The sequence below is a fragment of the Vulpes vulpes genome, chromosome 13, assembly GCF_048418805.1.
Source record: "Vulpes vulpes isolate BD-2025 chromosome 13, VulVul3, whole genome shotgun sequence".
NCBI classification, from domain to species: domain Eukaryota; kingdom Metazoa; phylum Chordata; class Mammalia; order Carnivora; family Canidae; genus Vulpes; species Vulpes vulpes.
The window spans coordinates 146369600-146390531 of NC_132792.1; the positions used below are offsets into that span (position 1 = coordinate 146369600).

The 20932-nt window shown below is 33.9% G+C and overlaps 1 protein-coding gene across 3 annotated transcripts in view; it reads left to right on the forward strand.

Moving 5' to 3' along the window:
• The window catches only part of ACBD6 (acyl-CoA binding domain containing 6), a 213444-nt gene that overhangs the window by 57517 nt on the left and 134995 nt on the right, over positions 1 to 20932 (forward strand). For all 3 annotated transcript variants that reach the window (XR_011996375.1, XM_072733256.1, XM_026001126.2), the window contains exon 4: positions 20274 to 20356. Coding sequence is in view for 2 of the 3 variants with exons in the window: in XM_072733256.1 (XP_072589357.1) it covers positions 20274 to 20356 (83 nt within the window). In the remaining variant the exon portion in view is untranslated. The remainder of the gene's footprint in view (positions 1 to 20273; positions 20357 to 20932) is intronic.

Sequence of the window (20932 nt, forward strand, 5' to 3'; positions counted from 1 at the left end):
TTTTTAAAGGTTTTTAAATTTTTATTTTAAAATTTATTTATTTATTTATTTATTTATTTGAGAGAGAATAGGCATTAGCAGGGAGGAGGAGCAGAGGCAGAAAGAGAAGCAGACTCCCCGCTGAGCAGGGAACCCAATGCAGGACTCGATCCCGGGACTCCAGGATCAAAACCTGAGCTAAAGGCAGCCACTCAACTACTGAGCCACTTAGGCATCCCTGAATAAGGGCTTTAAATTGGTAAGGGAGTAAACTACTCATATAACTGGAAGAAAAGATTCCTATTCACTCCTCCTTAAAATTACTCTATAATATAGTAGGACCAGAGACAGTTACTTTAGATGCTTTCGGATTATTGTAGGGATCTAAAATACACTTTCTGGAGAAATGCTTCTGGAAGTGCTTCTTTATTAACCTTTCTATTCCCTATGTATTGTAGTTCTACCTATTTGTCTATCTTTAGTTTATACCTAAATAAGACAAGGGGCCTTATATAGTCCAAGGAAATTTTTATTTTGAGCCTTTGCTTTCCATCCATCAGTTTGCTCTTTGATAAAGCAAGAACACATTTCTCCTTTTTTTTTTTTGAAGTAGGAAGGCAGAGAATCCACTAAAAGTTAAGAATATTTCTGAATATTTATCCTCAATAAGTTTCTTTGAATGAATTGTAATTCCCAAGAGAACATAATGCTTTAAGTTTGCATTTCAAGATGCCACAAAAAGTCAAATTTAAAAAAAAATAGGAAGATAAGTGGAAAACCAATAAAATAAAAAACAGATGTGTACTGGAGAGAAATCAGCAAGGCCAAGAGTTGGTTCTTTGAAAATATTAATAAAACCCTAGCAAGAATGATCAAGAAAGAAGAGAAAAAAAGACAAACGGTCAATGTCAGGAATGCAGAAGGGGCACCACCACATATGTTGAAGAAACAAAAATTAATAAATAGATCTTATGAACAACTTTAGGCAAATGAGTTGATTAGAAAAAAATGGACAAAGTTTTCAAAATTTGACTTAACAAAGTTGACTAAGAAATAGAACATCTGAATAGTTCTGTATCTATTAAAAAATGGAAAAGCATTTTATGCTTATGAGTTGGAAGAACAAATATTGTTAAAGAAATTGACTCTTAAAGAGCTACTGCAAAGAAAACTTCTGCCCCAGATAGCTTCACTGGTACAATCTCTCAATTGTTTAAGGAAGAAAGAGTGCAGGTCTTATGCAAATTCATCTGGGAAATAGGAAAAGGAGAAACACTTCTCATTTCATTTTTTAAGACCAGAATAACCTTTACACTTAGGCCTGGCAAGAATGATACAAAAAAGAACAATACAAATCAATTACATTAACATAGGTGAAAAAAATTTTTTAAAAATATGTTAGCAAATCAAATCTAGCAACAAATAAAAAGAATAAAACATCATGATGAAGTAGGGTTAATTTTAGGACTGTAAGAGTGGTTTAACTTTTGAAAAGCAGTATAATTCATCATATTATGAGACAAAAAGAAAAATCATATGGTCATTTTGCAAGAGGGAAAGAAAGATTCAACAGAATTTAATATCCATTTACGATAAAAACTGTTAATAGCTGTCAATAGAAAGGGACTTTCTTATTCTGATAAAGAATATTTATAAAAACTCAAATACTTTTAATGTTTGCATAGTTGGTAAATGTTTTCAGTCCATAAATTTACACATCTGATGAGTTCACAAATATGTATTTAAAAAAATAGCAGTCACCAAACAATAGATGCCATATTTCATGAGAGCTATCCATACATAAGGTGACAGTGATTTCTACTGTGGATTTCCTGATGGCATTAACTAGTATCCTCCTGTGTACTTAAAATATGAATTAATATGATAAGTTTGATTTAATTACTTATATTCTGCTTGTATCAAATATGCTACTTTTGTTGATGGACTCATATCAATTAGATTTTGAGCTGTGAATTAAGAAGTATAATTGTTGCAGGTCAGTGACATATAGCTCCATTTTATATCCAACTGGCTTGTTTGTGCATCTGAGTGATGGAATCTAGGTTATTGGCCTGCGTATGGTTGCTGCAAGAAGGTAGTTTTGAGAAATGAAGTTTTGAGGATTCTGCTTTGGAAAGTTGAGATTCACAATATGGAAAGTTATTGAAATGTTGAGGTAGTGTGTAAGTGACTTTGGTAAGATACAAATAAGAGATGTTCCCTAAATTTGTCTGTCCTTGGGTGCCTGGCTGGCTCAGTCAGTAGAGCACCTGACTCTTCATGTTGGTGTTGTGAATTCAAGTTCTACATTGGGGTAGAATTTACTTAAAAATAAATAAACTGGTCTTGCTTTAACAATCTCTGTACTTCTCTTTCATGAAATCATCCATTCATCCTATTAAGATAGTTGGTTGAATGGAGGCAAAAGTAATGGAAAACAGAATGGAACGGAAATACATTCAGTTTAAAGTTAAAAAAAAAAAAAGGAAATACACCTAGTGTAGCACTACTCTATGTATTTGTGTATTCCCATTCATGCATTCCATCAAAAATCACTTATGGTCATTGGAATTCTGGGAAGATGGCCATGCTTGTAGCATAGTTTTTTAATATTCCTGAATGCTTCCTCAACAGGATAACAAGGATAGCATAATCAAAAGCTCTTAAGCAATATCTGTATCTCTATAAAAACTAGTTGATCAGATAAAATTGGGACAAACCATCAATATTAGTGTAGCAAAGGGATCTCCAAAGGAGGAAGCAATAGGGAGAATGTCATGATCCTAAAATTGGTGACAAGTAGTTTCCCTTTTACTTTTTATTTTTTTGCCAACAGGTCATTTAGAGGCCTTTGCACACTTCATGTCTGAGTATAAAGGGTTTATGATAACGTTCTTTATAGCTCTCTGGGCTCTGAAGCCTCCAAAATTAACCAGCCAAATTTTCCTACCAGTACAAAACCTTACACTGAGAGGAATCGGCTGGGAATTTAATCAAAACCAAGCAGGACAATGATAACAAAGACAAAAGGAAAAAAACAGATAAAAGTGGGAAGGGGGACCAGAGCCAAGCAATCTTGAAAGTATCCCAAGGGCCAGCTTTTTAAATGATTAATGAAAACAACAGAAAAGAGAGGTATAGACCCCCAAATCTATCCCAGTCCACATTTCAATCTTAAAAATTCAAGAACATTCATTTCAAGTATAGGTCAGTAATAGAAAGGATTGTGGTTAAATCCTACAAAGGAACTATAATTCAAGATTGTATTTTTTCTTATAATCCAGAAGCTGTATTAAGGGTGAAAATAATTAAAGTATGCTAATATTATTATGGGTCATAGTAAGATAGCAATATTGCGTTCCAGAGAGTAATACCATTTTTTACAAGGTCATCTTAGGGTTAGTAGTATGAGTACCTGTTTGACTACAGCTTTACCAAATTGGATGATTTTGTTATCCTAAAGGAATTAGTTTAAAATTCATTGCTCATTGTTTTAATTTGCAATTTTAATTAATTATTTTAATTTTTATTTTAACTCGTGTATCATTAAAAAACAATCATAATAATTTCAAGGGTACGATGTGATTCAACAATTCTATACATTACTCAGTGCTCATTACCACAAGTGTACTCTTAATTCCCTTTACCTATTTTACCTATACTCCCCCACCTACTTCCCCTCTGGCAACTGCCAGTTTGTTCTCTATATTTAAGAGTCTGCTTTTTTTGTCTCTTTTTATCTTTGTTTTGTTTCTTAAATTCCACATATGAGTGAAATTATAGGGTATTTGTCTTTCTCTGACCTACTTATTTTAATGAAAACACTAATTCAAAAAGATACATGCACCCCTGTGTTTATTGTAGCATTATTTATAATAGCCAAGATATGGAAGCAGCTCAAGTCTCCATCCACACAATGGAATATTGTTCAGCCATTAAAAATAATGAAATACTGCCATTTACAACAACATGGATGGATCTAGAGAGCTTAATTTGTTTTTTTTTTAAATGATTAGGCATGTTGAGTGTTTTCCCAAATATTTGTATAACATTATTGATATTTATGTGTATAAATGTGAATAAAACTCTAAACCTCTATGTAACTTCAAATATCTAATTGTTGCTTGTTTATAACAATGGTCTGTTTATCTGTTGGATTCTAATGTTTTTCTTACATTTAGGATCGTTTGGTTATATTGCTTATAATATTATAGAAATATTAACCATTTGTTTAAAATAGTTTCTTCTAACTTATTTTTACTACATTACTTCAGAAATGTTTAAGTATTTGAAGGTTGGATTTTTTTATGATTTTCTTTGGTTCTTAAAATCTAAGAAAAACTATAATTTCTGAATATATATGATAAATATTCAGAATAATTTTCCAAAGAACATTTAAATACTGATCAGTGTTATATTTCTAGGAAGTCACTAATAACCTGAGGCTAATTTTCCATGAGGGACATTTAAAAATAGCATTATTTTGAATAAAATACTTCATAAAGATAGTTGCATTATATATTATACAATGGAAACTGGGCATGTGTATAAGTGATAATCTTTTGTACCTTTGTTGTTGTTTTAGAGAAGGCGAAGGGATAGTGCAGAGGGAGGGGCAGAGAGAGAATCTTAAACAGACTCCATGCCTAGTGAGGAGCCTTACCCCACAGGGCTGGATCTCACAACCCTGAGATCATGACCTGAGCCAAAATCAAGAGTTGAACACTTAGCCAACTGAGCCACCCAGGCATCCCTGTACCTTTGTTTTAAAGTACCCTAGGGGAAAAAAAAAAGTACCCTAGAAGAAAAAACAAGATGAAATCAGAGAAGGAGACAAACCGTGAGAGACTCTGAATCATAGGAAGCAAACTGAGGGTTACTGGAGGGGAGAGGGGTATGTGACTAGGGTAACTGGGTGATGGACATTAAGGAGGGCATGTATTGTGCTGAGCACTGGGCATTATGTAAGACTGATTAATCACTGACCTCTGCCTCTGAAACTAATAATATATGTTAATGAATTGAATTTAGATTTTTAAAAATTCCCTTGGGAAAAAAAAAGTAAAAAAATAAAGTACTCTAGAACCAAGACAGTTGACAATAGTCAGGAAATTAAAACAACAAAATTAATATATTCTTAAATTCCATTATATACAGTGGTGAAAGAACAAATTATTTTTTGTTTTGTTGTTCAGTGATGAAATTTACTTGGTGAATTATAAGGATTCTATGATAGTTCTATTGGCCATATTAATTATTTGGAAAAAAAATCTCGTATTTTGGTATAAAGATGAAAATATTTGGTAAAAAAGTGTATTTTTAAGTTTTTTATATTTAAAAAATCTGTGTCATTTTTTTAAGCCAATGTATATATATATAGTGTATATGCAAAAAATAGAAAATGCTGAAATTTGGAGGTTTGGATAAAATATCTACTTGCACGTATTATATGTTTCTTTTCTTTGATCTAAAAATTATTTTCCAATTGTAGCTTAAGCATTTTTGTAATATTTCTAGATAATTGACATCCTGATTAAATGTCCATTGTAGTTAAGGGTTTATGAGTTGATTATTTTTGGCTGTGTTGTTTGTAGTTTTAAGGGAAACTAAGGTTAAAACATAGGTTTATGGAATTTATCTTTCTTTCTTTTTTTTTTTTTTTATTTGACAGAGAGTGAGCACAAGCAGGGTAAGTGGGAGGGAGAGGGAGAAACAGGATGTGGGGCTTGATCCCAAGACTCTGGGATCATGACCAGAACTGAAGGCAGAGACTTAACTGACTGAGCCACCCAGGTGCCCCTGGAATTTTATCTTTCTTGTGAAATTTTATTTTACTTATTTATTTATTTTTAAAAGATATTTACTTGTTTATTTTAGATAGCATAAGCGTTAGTGGGAGGGGCAGAGGGAGAAGGAGAGAGAATCTCTGTTAGACTCCATGGTGAGCACAGAAACCAACATGGGACTGGATTTTATGACCTTCAGATCATGACCTGAACTGAAACCAAGAGTTGGACATTTAATCAACTGCGCCACCCGCATGCCTCTCTTGTGAAATCTTAGAAGTAGTACCATTAAAATTACAACAAACAATATTTTCATGGTACGTTTTCTTTGTTTTAGGATTTTATATATTTATTTATTTGAGAGAATGAGAGAGAGTACAAGCACAGGGAGGGAAAGGGACAAGCAGACTCAGCACTGAGTGGAGGGCTGGACACAGGGCTCCATCTTGTTACCCAGAGATCATGACCTGAGTTGAAATCAAAAGTCAGTGCTAACCTGACTGAGCCACCCAGGATCCCCTAGGTTTTTGTTTTTGTTTTTGTTGTAATAGATCATAGCTGAAATAGGATTAATATTCGTACTTTTTTATGTGGAAATGAATAACTATCCATGTTTCAGGAAAAAACTACAATGAATATTTGTGAAAGATTGTTAAAAAAGTATTCTTCTTTAAGGATTGTAGTGTTAGTCTGTGTAGTTGATTAAATTGTGGATAATTTATCATAAATTAACCTCAAAAAAAGAGTTAAATATTTAAAGTTTCATTTTGAACTAAGTACTTAAATTTTTAAAAATTACACTTAAGAAACTGAACAAAATTTTAATTCATAATATTATCTATATGTAATAATGGTTTCTAAAGTAGCTTGGAGAGGTAACAGTTTAACAGAAAGAGCATCTTGGTTTGAATCTTGCTTTTGCCACTTACTATATGGCACTGAGTACTTCATTTCTCTTATCTTCAGCTTTCTAATCTATAAAATGGAGATATATTTCATCAAGTATAAGGCAGACATTCAGTTCTTGAGATTTAAAAAAAATTCTGGATGTATCTTAAAATTGATGGTGTATTATATTTGTGTTTTTTCTTTCTTTAGCATTACAGAAAATAATGTACTTCTTATAATCAATGTCTTAGGTTAAGTGAAATACAGTAAAAATGCCAACTTTCTAGAATTGTTTTGAAGTTGGAATTGGATAATTTATATAAAGTACAAAGCACATGGAAGACACTCCTTAAGTCCGGTTTTTCTTTTCTTTTTTCTTAGTGACAAGAGTTATGTTAAGTTTCTTGTTTGGTTGTTTGGTTTGGGGGTTGATTGCTTTAGCAGGAGATTCAGAAGTTTAAAAGTCTTAGATAAAGACTCATGGCTCAATATTATAAGCTTCTGTGTCAAACCATCTTGTTATCTGTGTTACTGAGATACTTTAGCTTTGGAGAAACGGCTATATTTTGGCTAATTATTATATTAGTTAACACTTATATAGTATCCTCTTTAGGCTGGGAACTGTTCTGTTTTTCCTATATATTTTATACCTTCAGATACCCATGTAGGATGAGAAGTAGTATTCCTTTTTTTTATAAACAAGGAAGGTAGGGCAGAGAGGTTAACTTACCCAAATTTCTACAGCTAGACCTATAAAAAAATTAAGCAAACCAATACAAGAGAAGCCAAAAAAGATAGCACAGGAAGCAAGAAGCCCCCTTGCATATATTTGCCTGATAATCTTTGGAATATTTTTCAGCTGGGAAAGAATGCTTCACAAGTTTTAAATCTTGACTCTGCAACCGACTAAGGTGGAATCTGAATCAAGTGATAAAGATTCAGCCAACAACTTATCCTTTCTGCTTTGACTGAAGGAGCATTTCAGTGTCTCAAGTAATACAGTCTGAGGCAATGTAAGAATTGGCAAATTTTATCCTATTGACTGCCAAATTGGAGTCTCTTTCTTTAACTGCTGATGTAACATAAAAATAACTTAATGGATTTTGAGTAGAGAGAAATGGAATAAACTTCTTAAGGCTCTGTGAGAAACATCTCATCGGAGTGGAAATAGGAGGGTAAGGTAGCCAAAGTTTACCCCTTCTTGTAAAGCTTTGGCAGCTTTATTCTGAATTCAATCTGATAATGGCAGATTACTTTTTAAATATTATTTCTGCTTAAGATATAATTTCTCCACCTCCCGACCAAAAAAGTTGTCACCAGCATTCTACCATGCACAAAGTTTCAGAAAGAAAAGTTGAGATCAGGAAGAAGAGATATATTTAGAATATACTATAATCAGATTATGGAGTCATTTTTTTCTTAAGATTTAAATTATTTTTTTTATTTTTTATTTAAATTCAGTTTGCCAGCATATAGTATAACACTCAGTGCTCCTTAAGATTTTTTTAAAAATAAATTTATTTTTTATTGGTGTTCAGTTTACCAACATACAGAATAACACCCAGTGCTCATCCCGTCAAGTGACCCCTTCAGTGCCCGTCACCCATTCACCCCCACCCCCTGCCCTCCTCCCCTTCCACCACCCCTAGTTTGTTTCCCAGAGTTAGGAGTCTTTATGATCTGTCTCCCTTTCTGATATTTCCCGCACATTTCTTCTCCCTTCCCTTCTATTCCCTTTCACTATTATTTATATTCCCCAAATGAATGAGAACATATAATGTTTGTCCTTCTCCGATTGACTTACTTCACTCAGCATAATACACTCCAGTTCCATCCACGTGGAAGCAAATGGTGGGTATTTGTCGTTTCTAATGGCTGAGTAATAAGTAATATTCCATTGTATACATAGACCACATCTTCTTTATCCATTCATCTTTTGATGGACACCGAGGCTCCTTCCACAGTTTGACTATTGTGGACATTGCAGCTATAAACATTGGGGTGCAGGTGTCCTGGCGTTTCATTGCATCTGTATCTTTGGGGTAAATCCCCAGCAGTGCAATTGCTGGGTCGTAGGGCAGGTCTATTTTTAACTCTTTGAGGAACCTCCACACAGTTTTCCAGAGTGGCTGCACCAGTTCACATTCCCACCAACAGTGTAAGAGGGTTCCCTTTTCTCCGCATCCTCTCCAACATTTGTGGTTTCCTGCCTTGTTAATTTTCCCCATTCTCACTGGTGTGAGGTGGTATCTCATTGTGGTTTTGATTTGTATTTCCCTGATGGCAAGTGATGCAGAGCATTTTCTCATGTGCATGTTGGCCATGTCTATGTCTTCCTCTGTGAGATTTCTGTTCATGCCTTTTGCCCATTTCATGATTGGATTGTTTGTTTCTTTGGTGTTGAGTTTAATAAGTTCTTTATAGATCTTGGAAACTAGCCCTTTATCTGATACGTCATTTGCAAATATCTTCTCCCATTCTGTAGGTTGTCTTTTAGTTTTGTTGACTGTATCCTTTGCTTGTGCAAAGCTTCTTATCTTGATGAAGTCCCAATAGTTCATTTTTGCTTTTGTTTCTTTTGCCTTCGTGGATGTATCTTGCAAGAAGTTACTGTGGCTGAGTTCAAAACGGGTGTTGCCTGTGTTCTCCTCTAGGATTTTGATGGAATCTTGTCTCACATTTAGATCTTTCATCCATTTTGAGTTTATCTTTGTGTATGGTGAAAGAGAGTGGTCTAGTTTCATTCTTCTGCATGTGGATGTCCAATTATCCCAGCACCATCTATTGAAGAGACTGTCTTTCTCCCAATGGATAGTCTTTCCTCCTTTATCGAATATTAGTTGACCATAAAGTTGAGGGTCCACTTCTGGGTTCTCTATTCTGTTCCATTGATCTATGTGTCTGTTTTTGTGCCAGTACCACACTGTCTTGATGACCACAGCTTTGTAGTACAACCTGAAATCTGGCATTGTGATGCCCCCAGCTATGGTTTTCTTTTTTAAAATTCCCCTGGCTATTTGGGGTCTTTACTGATTCCACACAAATCTTAAAATAATTTGTTCTAACTCTCTGAAGAAAGTCCATGGTATTCCTTAAGATTTTAATTAAAACTATATGCTTTATGTACAAAGATATTCATAATCTTTGTGTATGAGTGAAAAAATGAAAATAACCTTAGACAACTATCAGATAATGGTTAAGTAAATTATACATGGAATATTATGCTAGTTTTTAAATTAATGCTTGTGGTACTTCTCCTGGGCATTTTGGAGTAATGGGGGTGAGATTTATTCTTTTGCCTAAAACTGGAAGAAAACCAAACAATAGATAAAAATAGTGATTTTTGAGACATACTAAGAATAGTATATAACTAATAAAAAAGGGAAGCAAAATGAGCTCTTTAGTTGCCTGGAAACAATTTCCAGGCTACAGTGCAGGGAAGAGGGACCCAAAAGAGTCTGACTGTCTTACTAATTTGAACTGGAAAATGGAGGGCTGACTACTAGAGAGGATGTTCTCGTACAGAAAAAGAGAGAGTTTCCAGGATGTGCAGAGAGATCTCTTTGTCTGAACACTAATCTCTGTATGTGAGAGAATGGAAATTAGCAAGCTGAGGAAAGAAATACAAGAAAGCAGTAGGTGAAACAATTTCTGGAGTTGGCATAGGACTAAGAATATTTCATTTACTATAAGTCAGAGTGGGAAGAAAATGCGGTTTATGGGACATAATATAGTAGAGGCCTCAGAAGGATTTCACTTTAGTAGTGAGGCTAACTGAAACTACAGGCTGGTCTGCCCCTGGCTTAACAGAACTTTAAAAGTGAAGCTTGAAAGGATCAAATTGATTCCACATAACTTAATTAATGCCAAAACTAAGTCTAACATAATTTAAAGAACACAACAAAAGCAGAGTAAAATTCACAATGTCTGCCTAATTGTGAAAGTCTTTTAAGCATGAAAAGATAGTAGGAAAATATGACCCATAACATGGAGAAAAACCTGTCAATGAAAGCAGTTGCAGAAATGATAGAGATGAAAGTAGCTATTATAAATATATTCTGTATATTCAAGAAAGTCGAGGAAAACATAAATATAATGGAGAGGGAAATGGAAGATGCAGAAAGACCCAAATGGAATTTCTAGAAAGAGAATAATATCTAAAATGAAAATATACTGGGTAGGATTAGTAGCAGATTGGACATTGTATAAGAAAAGCACAGTGAACTGGAATATGTAGCAAATAAGCCTAATAAAAATGAAGCACAGATCATAAAAAGTCTGAATAAAAATCAGCAGAGCCCCAGTGAACCTAGGGAAAATATCAAGCAATGTAGCATGTATATATTTGGAATCCCAGATAGAAGAGAAAAGCAAGAGACAGAGGAAAATATAGAAAAAAAATTAATAAATGTTGGCTGAAAATTTAAACATTTGATGAAAACTAGAAACCAAAGTTTTTCAGCCTTTGCACCATTGACATTTAGGGCTGGCTAATTCTTTGTTGTAGAGGGCTGTCTCCTGCTTTTTAAGATGTCTAGCAGCATCTCTGCTCTGGACTCTACTCACTAGATACCAATTGGATCACCCACTTGCAACAACTAAAAATTAGCCCAGACATTGAAAGATATTTCTGATGGAGGGATGGGAGGCAAAAAAGAATCTCCCCTAATTGAGAATCGCTGTCATAAATTCATAGATCAAAGAAGTTCAGTGACTCCTAAGCAGCAGAAACATAAAACCATACCAAGACATAAATTGTTGAAAACCAGTGAAAAAGAAAATCTTAAAGCACTAGACAATAAACATGATACAGAGGAACAAAGGTAAGAACTAGAGCAGTCTTTTTCAGAAGTCTGAAGTCAATAAGGACATCAAAAGGAAAAAAAAAGCTCTCAACTTTTAATTTTATACCACTTAAAGTAGCTTTCAAAAATGAAGGTGAAATTTACTTACTATGATAATGGACATTAATAAAAACCTACAGATAACTTTACAATCAGTGCTGAAAGACAAAGCTTTCCTCGTCAGATCAGGAGTAAGACAAGAATGTTTGTTGTTACCAATACTATTCAACATTGTACTGTAAATTCTAGCCAGAGCAATTAGACGAGAAAAAGAAATGAGAAGCATCCAAATTGGAAGGAAAAAGTAAAAATATCTCTGTTGACAGATAACATGATTCTACATATAGAAAATTTAAAGAATTCACAAAAAAACTGCTAGAGTCAATAGGCAAATTCAGCAAAGTTACAAGATACAAGAGCGACATATGTTGTTAGTGAATACCCCAAAATGGAAACTAAGGAAACAATTTCATATATAATAGCATCCAAAAGAATAAAATACCTGGTAATAATTTTAACCAAGGAGGGGAAAGATTTTACACTGAAAACTACAAACCATTGCTGGAACAAATTAATGAAGGCCTAAATAAATGGAGAGATACCCCATTTTCACAGAATGTAAGATTTTAGTGTTAAGATGGCAGTACTACCTAAAGTGATCTACAGATTCAATATAATCTTTATCAAAATTCTAACTTCCATTTTTGCAGAAATGAAAGCGCCTATTCTCAAATTCATATGGAATTGCAGAGGGCTCTAAATGAGCAAAACAGTATTGCAGAAGAACAGAATTGGAAGATTCACACTTGAATTTCAAAACTTGCTACAAAGCTACTGTTATTAAAACAGTGTGGTATTGGCATAAGGGTAAACATAAGAGACCAGTGGAATAAAAGTGAGTGTATAAATAAACCCTCATATTTATGATTGGTTGATTTTCAACAAGGAATCCAAGACTATTCAATGGAGAAGGAATAATCTTTTAAATGATGCTGAGACAACTGGATATCTACATGCAAAAGCATAAAGGTACATCCCTTTCTCACACTATATACAAAAATTAACACAAAATGGATCAATGACCTAAATAATGAGTTAATACTATAAAACTCTTTGAAGTAAACATAGGGATATATTTTCATAATTTTGGACTTGCCTATGGATTCTTAGATTTGACAGCAAAAACACAACCAAAGAAAAAATAGGTAAGTAGAACTTGATATTTAAAACTTTTAGTTTTGATATTTAAAACTATTCTCAAGAACCTGAAAAACATCCTGCAGAGTGGGAGAAAATATTTGCAAATCCTATATCTGATAAAGATCTGTTATCCAGAATACATAAATAACTTTTACAACTCAACAACAAAAGATAACTCATAAATAGGTGAAGGACTTGAATAGACATTTCTCCAAAAAGAAGAGCCCACAGTCACATTTGTTATTAGGGAAATGTGCATCGTAACCACAATGAGATAACTACTCACTAGATAACTACTTCAGTAAGTAGTTATACTTAGTATACTAAGATGATGATAAAAAGGACAGAAATAACAAGTATTGGCAAGTATGTGGAGATATTGGAAACATCTTATTTTGCCAGTGGGAATGTAAAATAGTGCAGCTGTTATGGAAAATCGTTTTGATAGTGTCTCAAAAAGTTAAACATAGAATTACCATATGACCCAGCAATTCTCCTCTTGGGTATATACCCAGAAGAATTGAAAACCAGAATTCAACTATCTGTACACAAATGTTCATAGCAGCATAATAGCTTAAAAGGCACACAAAATCCAGATATCCATCAACTAATGAATGGATAAACAAAATGAGGTTATATACATACAGTAGAATATTACTCAACCATAGAAAGGAATGAAGTACATGAATGATACTTTCTAACATGTAGACGAACCTGAAAAATATGCTAAGTGAAAGAAGCCAGACATCAAAGGTCACATAATGAATGATTCCATTTGTATGAAATACCCAGAATGGGTGAATCCATGGAAACAGAAAATAGATTGGTGATTGCCAGGGTTTTAGAGAGAAGGAGCAATGGAGTGACTGCAATGGGTTTAAGATTTTCTTTTGGAATGATGAAAATGTTTGGAGACTAAATAGAGGTAGTACTTGTACAACATTGTGAATGTACTAAATGCCACTCAATTGTATGCTTTAAAATAGTTAATTTTGTTATGTGAATATGTTAATACAAAAAAAAAGGAGGGTAAAATAAATACTTTTTCCACAGATAGAAGCAGAGATAATCCATTGCTGACTGATCTGCACTAAAATAAATACTAAAGGAACTTCTTTAGGTAAGAGGAAATATATATTAAATGGAAATTTGGACCTACATAAAAGAATGAAGAGAAACTAGAAGCGCTGAATATATATGGGTAAATATAAAAGACGTTTTGGCATTTTAAAATATATTTAAAAGAAAATCAAACTTCCAGTGTTAGCTCTGCATGTAAAGAACATGGAAATCATCACTCCTGTCTTCAACAGCAACAAAAATCTGACCAAACTAAAAATCAAGAACTATCCTTGGATCCTTCTGAGATTTGAGATTATGAGGAAGCTACTTGTCAAACTGGAAAGACAGATGAACACAGAGAATCACACCTGAAATCAACTTATTGGAAGCAGAAGCACTTTGAGCTATAAACTAACTGGCTTAAATGGTAAAAGATTCCTGGAGGCCAAGTGGATAAGCTTGGGAGTTAAAAACTCCTGGGGCCCAGTCTTAGGAGGGCTCCCTATTTCTATTAATTTTGCCCAGAGTCCCACCATGCTCTTAGGAAGAAGATTGGAGAAAAATCTTGTGTTTTGAGCCAGGGAAGATTGAACATAATTAACACTACTGAACTATATACTTAAAAATGGTTACAGTGGTAAAAAGTGTGTGTGTGTTGTGTGTGTGTGTGTGTGTGTGTGTATTTATAACAATTAAAAATTTAAAAAAGAAATGAGCTATCAAACCAAGAAATGACATGGAGGAACCTTAATTACATAGTGCTAAGTGAAAGAAACCAATCTGAAAGATTATATACTATATGATCCAACTATATGATACTCTGGGAAAGATAATATGGAAACCATGGAAAGATCAGTATTTGCCAGAGTTTCCGTGGGAGTGAGGGATAAATAGGTGAAGTACCAGATTTTTAGGGCAATGAAAGTATTCTCAATGATACTGTAATGGTGAATACATGTCATTATACATTTGTCAAAACTCAGATACAACACAAAGAATGAACCCTACTGTAAACTATGGACCTTAATTAATAACATGTACCTCATGTAATGCAAGATGTTAATAATAGGAGAAAGTTTGGGGAAGGTAAGCGTATGAGAACTTTATTTATTTATTTATTTATTTTTTGAGAACTTTAGCTTGCATACTTTTCACTCAGTATTTTATAACCTGAAACTGCTCTAAAAAATAAAGGCTATTAATTAAATAAAAAAGAGAACTGTATTCATCCCTTTTCAAAATACATATAACTCTGAATTACTAGTGTGCTTTTTCATGGCTAATAATTGCCAAGCGGATTGCAGGTATTCTTCTAAATTGCCTGTTTCACTCACGTTAAGAGCTTCAGTGAATGACACCAACAGAAACTTTGATTGTCTTGTGAACAACCTTGTGTTCTTGCCTCTAGTCTTGCCCCCTAAAATACATTAATTAGCCTTCAGCAAAGTACTTAAGTTCTCTAACATTCTAAGCATACCCTCACCATAGGGCCTTTGTACTAGCTGTTTCCTATATATCCAAGTCTCCCCCAGATATATGCAAGGCTCACTTTACTTCCCTTGTCTTTATTCAAATGGCCTTTTTGGTGAGGCCCTAAAATTGCAGTTTTCTTCCTCACATTTATTCTTTTTCCATAACACTGATCACTTAATATTAGAAAACTTACTTATTTCTGCCTCTCTTAGACACTACATGATTTTAGTGTGTTAATTTTGTATCCTGCAACTTTGCTGTATTTGTTCATTAGTTCTATCAGTTTCTTGTATATCTATATATGTGTATGTGGAGGGGATCTTTAGGGTTTTCTGCATATAATATCATGTCTGTGAATGGGGATAATTTTACTACTTCTTTTCCAATTTGCATACTTTTTTTTTTTTTTTTAATTTTGCCTAATTGTTTTGGCTATTTAGGACTTCAGTACTTCTGGGCTTCCAGAAATATTATGAGTAGGCATCTTTGCCTTGTTGCTGATCTTTGAGAAAAAGCTTTCAGTTTTTTTACTATTGAATATGAAGTTAGCTATGGGCTTTTTGTATTTGGCTTTATTGTATTGAAATAATTTCCTTCTATTTCTAGTTTACTGAATTTTTTTTTTTTTTTATCATGAGAGGGTGTTGAATTTTGTCAAATACTTTTTTCTGTACCAGTTGAGATGATCACTTAGTTTTTCTTCATTTTGTTAATGTTGTGTATTCCACTGATCAATTTTCATACGTTGAACCATACCATCCTTATGGTTCAGAAGAACAAATCCTACTTGGTCATGGTATATAATCCTTTTAATGTACTGTTGTATTCAGTTAGCTAGTATTTAGTTGAGAATTTTTTCATCAGTATTCCTCACATATTACTCTATAATTTTCTTCTAGTTTCTGTGTCTGTCTTTGGTATCAACGTTTTATGAGGTTAGGTTTGTTGCCTCCTCTTCAGTTTTTTGGTAGAGTCTGAAAAGGATTTCTGTTAATTCTTTAAATATTTGTTAAAATTCCTTAGTGAAGTCTTCTGGTCCTGGGCTTTTCTTCATTGGGAGATTTTAAGTTTCTGACTAATCTCCTTAATGATTATAGGTCTCTTCACATTTTTTGTTCATAATTGTATCATGATAGGTTGTATATGTCCAGGAATTTATGCATTTTCTCTAGGTTATTCAACTTGTTGGCGTACAGTTGTTCATAATAGTCTCTTAAAATCTTTTTCAAAATTCTGTGGTATCAATTGTAAAGTCTCCTTTTTAATTAATGATTTTAGTTTACTATTATTTTTCTTAGTTAATATAGAACAGCTCATTTCTTTTTATCAGAAAATATTCTGTTATATAGATTACCACAGTTTATCTGTTTATCTGTTCACCTATTGAAGGATATTTTTGTTGCTTCTAGGTTTTGCCAGTTACAAAAAAAAAACTAAATATTGATGTTTTGTGGATATAAATTTTCAATTTTGGGAGGTAAATACCTAGAAGCAAGATTGCTGGATTATATATATATATATATATATATATATATATGTTTACTTTTAGAAGAACTGCCAAACCATCTTCCAAAGTGGTGATTCCATTTTACATTTCATCCAGCAACAATTGAAAGTTCCTGGTGCTTTCACATTTTTTACCAGCATTGGGTATTGTCAGTCTTTGTATTTTAGCCATTCTAGAGGTGTGTTGTAATATCTCATTGTTTTAATTTGCACTTCCCTAACAATGTATGATGTTTGACATCTTTTTATTTGCTTATATGCCATCTGTGTATCTTCTTTGATGAGCTGTGTGTTCAGATCTTTTGCCCATGTTTAAAATTGCATTATTTATGCTATGTTGAATAAAAGTGATGAAAGTGGTCATTCTTGTCTTGTTCTTCATCTTAGAGGAAAAGCCTTGAGCTTTTGACAATCAAGTATGATGTTAGCTTCATATAGGGTTTGTCCTATATGCCCTTTATTATATTGAGTTATGTTTCCTCTCTACTCACATTGTTGAGAATTTTTGTCATGAATGGATGTTGAATTTTGTCAAATGCTTTTTCTACTTCTATTAAGATGATCATATGATTTTTATCCTTCAGTTTATTAATGTGGTGCTGCATCATGTTAATTGATTTGTGAATGTTGAACCTCCTTGTATCCCTGAAATAAATCTCACTTGATCATGATATATGATCTTTTAATATTTTGTTGAATTTAGTTTTGCTCATTTTTCTTTTGAGGATTTTTGTATCTATGTTCATTAGGGATATTAGCCTTTAATTTTTTTTTCTTATTGTTGAGTTTTAAGAGGATTTTATTTTTTTTAAATTTTAAAAGGATTTATTTGTTCATAAGACACACAGAGAGGTGAGACACAGGCAGAGGGAGAATGGGGCTCTTTTTAGGGAGCCCGATATGGTACTTGATCCCAGGGCTCTGGGATCATGCTCTGAGCTGAAGGCAGACGCTCAACCACTGAGCCACCCAGGCGTCCCAAGTTTTAAGAGGATTTAAAAAAATATATTTTGTGTGCCAGTCTTTCATCAGATAGCCGTTTTGCAAAGACTTTTTCCCCTCAGTTTGTGGTTTGTCATTCTTTTAACAGTATCTTTCAGAAAACAGACATTTTTAGGGATCCCTGGGTGGCGCAGCGGTTTGGCGCCTGCCTTTGGCCCGGGGCGCGATCCTGGAGACCCGGGATCGAATCCCACGTCGGGCTCCCGGTGCATGGAGCCTGCTTCTCCCTCTGCCTGTGTCTCTGGCTCTGTCTCTCCTTCTATCTCTCAAGAATAAATAAATAAAATCTTTAAAAAAAAAAACACAGAAAACAGACATTTTTAATTTTAATAAAGACATCAGTTTTTTTCTCTCATGATCATGCCTCTAGTGTTTTTTTTGTTAAGATTTATTTGTTTTAGAGAGAGAGAGCGCAAGTGTAACTGCATCAGGGAGAGGCATAGGGAGAGGAAGAGAAAGAACCTCAAGCAGACTCCTCACTAAGTGAGGAATCTGATAGAGGGACTTCATCTCACCACCAGTGAAATCATGACCTGAGCCCAAACCAAGAGTTGGATGCTCAACCAGCTGAGCCACCCAGGCGCCCCTTGGTGTTGTATTTTAAAAAGTCATTGCCAAATCCAGGGTCATCTTGATTTTCCCCTGTGTTATCTTGGAATCAGTTCTTGGTCAGGAAGCTGTACTTGCAGCACAGTTTTCTCTTTTCAGTTTTATTAGACATTTAGCATGTCTTAAATACCAGGTATGTTTCAACTTTATCATACTAAGGGAATATGTATTTAGAACACAATTAGATTAATAAGTTCTCCCTTTGGTTGTGGCTTTTTTAGTATAAAGAAGATATTGTCTATCCTGAAAATTCTTTGCAGCATTTATTCTCTAAGAACGGTCCTCAGGGAAGAGAGGGATCTGGCATTTACTTGGTGCTTCTTATTTGCCAGCATGGAGTACTGTACTTAGTCATTTAATCATGACAGTAGTTGTTTATGACTTTGTAACTTTGTTTCTGTCATAAACTCATAACTGTATTGATGCATTTCAAAAGTTTCCACCCTTTCTCAAAACTTAAGTTGTCCATGATGTTAGGAACTCATAGAATATGCTGTCTATAGGATCATTTTCCTTTTCCCAGTGGTTGGCAAAGCAAAAGTAACACAAAAAAGTAACAATAATAAAACAAAAACTCCTTCTTTAAAGAACAGGAAAGAAGAAAACCCAGGTATATGAGGACTGCCTGTATTTTTCTTAAGTAAAACTAATTAGTCAAATTGAACAATAAAAGCATTAGTTTTGATTCTAAGATATTTATGTTCAGAATTTTGATTTTTTGTGGGGTGCCCTGACCTAAAAACTGTCATTGTTGCAGGAGATATGGGCTTTTGCGGAGGTTGCAGTTTGAACCTTTTAGGTTATAGTAATAACATTCAAGTTTACTTCTTCCATGTTATGTTTTAGAAGAGTCTTATTTCTAAATTTAATCTTAATTTTGTGCTTTTTGAGAATATTGAGGGTCAAGACCTATTTTTAAAAAAAATTTTTTTTTTATTTATCCATGATAGTCAGAGAGAGAGAGAGAGAGAGAGAGAGAGAGAGAGACATAGGCAGAGGGTGAAGCAGGCTCCATGCACCGGGAGCCCAATGTGGGATTCGATCCCGGGTCTCCAGGATCGCGCCCTGGGCCAAAGGCAGGCGCCAAACCGCTGCGCCACCCAGGGATCCCGAGGGTCAAGACCTATTGAATTTGATTTTGGAAAGTTTTTCCCTAACAATTTGCTTCTTTTTTCATTTACTGTAGATCCTAACTTCCTGGGGCAGCCCGGTTGCCCAGCGGTTTAGCGCCGCCTTCAGCCCGGGGTGTGATCCTGGGGATCTGGGATCGAGTCCCACGTCGGTCTCCCTGTGTGGAGCCTGCTTTTCTCTCTGCCTGTGTCTCTGCCTCTCTTTCTCTCTCTGTGTGTCTGTCATGAATCAATAAAATCTTAAAATAAAAGAATGTATTAGATCATAACTTCCTTTCTTCTCTCTTCCATCTTCTCTCTTCTTGCTACCTAAAAAGGTTTATTTTTATTTTTATTTTCTATTTATTTAATTTATTTTTCTTTATGGTTGGGTTTGGAGTGTATTACAGTTTAGTTTTTTTTTTTAACTTGGAAACTTTGATTTTGTTAGATAGGATTTTCATGATCATATTCACATATGGTATTTTCATTTTCATTTTTCTACATTGAGCATCAGTATTTTCCACAGTAAACAAAGCTAGCATTTTATAATCAGGGAATGATAGGCTTTAGGTGGCTTGAGAGCACGGTAGTGGAATGACCTTGATTTTCTGGTGGGTAACTTATTCCATTACTCTGATGACCTGTGGGTCATCTTGCCTTTTGGAGACTATCTTGAAATTGTTACTAGAGCCTTAGAGAAATGATGGACCTCAAATCTTTAGTATTCCTTAGCAAAGTAGAGTTTTGTAACGCTTTTAAATACACACTGCCTTAATCCATATATCTTTTTTTCACCTTCTTTCCCCCTACAGTCACCAGAGAAGAAAGGAAAAGAAGCAAATACCGGTTTTGGTGGGCCTGTTGTTAGTTCTCTGTATCATGAAGAAATCATCAGGTAATTTCTCTTCTGGTCTTTGATAATAGAGATACATACATCTATATGTGTGTGTACATGTGTCTTAATTTTTAATCCTGAAAACTTCCATTTGTAAAAGACCTTTATCTTAATATGAAACTAATTTGGTGGTATCTCTAGTAGTATAATAGATAGGAGGAAAGAATTTTTTAGGTAAATTATCTTTGAAATATACCTCTGAATCAGTGCTAGGTAGTAACTTTTCCCACCACGTAAGTAGTTGGTAGGGCAAGGTTTTGTGTCTTACACAATCTAAAGCTGTGGGTTTTCATTGTTGATCTTATTAGTTTTCCTTAAAATACCATTTTTTCTTTGTGTGTGTATATATTTGTGTTCAAGTTTATTCACAATACTGATAAAAATGCCATTATTATTATTATTATTCTTTTTTTAGTATGGTTGCAATCTGAAGTATGTAAGGGAAAGTGGTGATTCAGTCCCATTAAGCTCATACAATTTCTAAAAAATGTTTATGTTCTTTTTTAGAAAAAAAAGTTTTAAATTTTTTGTTGTCATTATGAAATTATTATTATTTCTTATAAAGATTAAAAACCA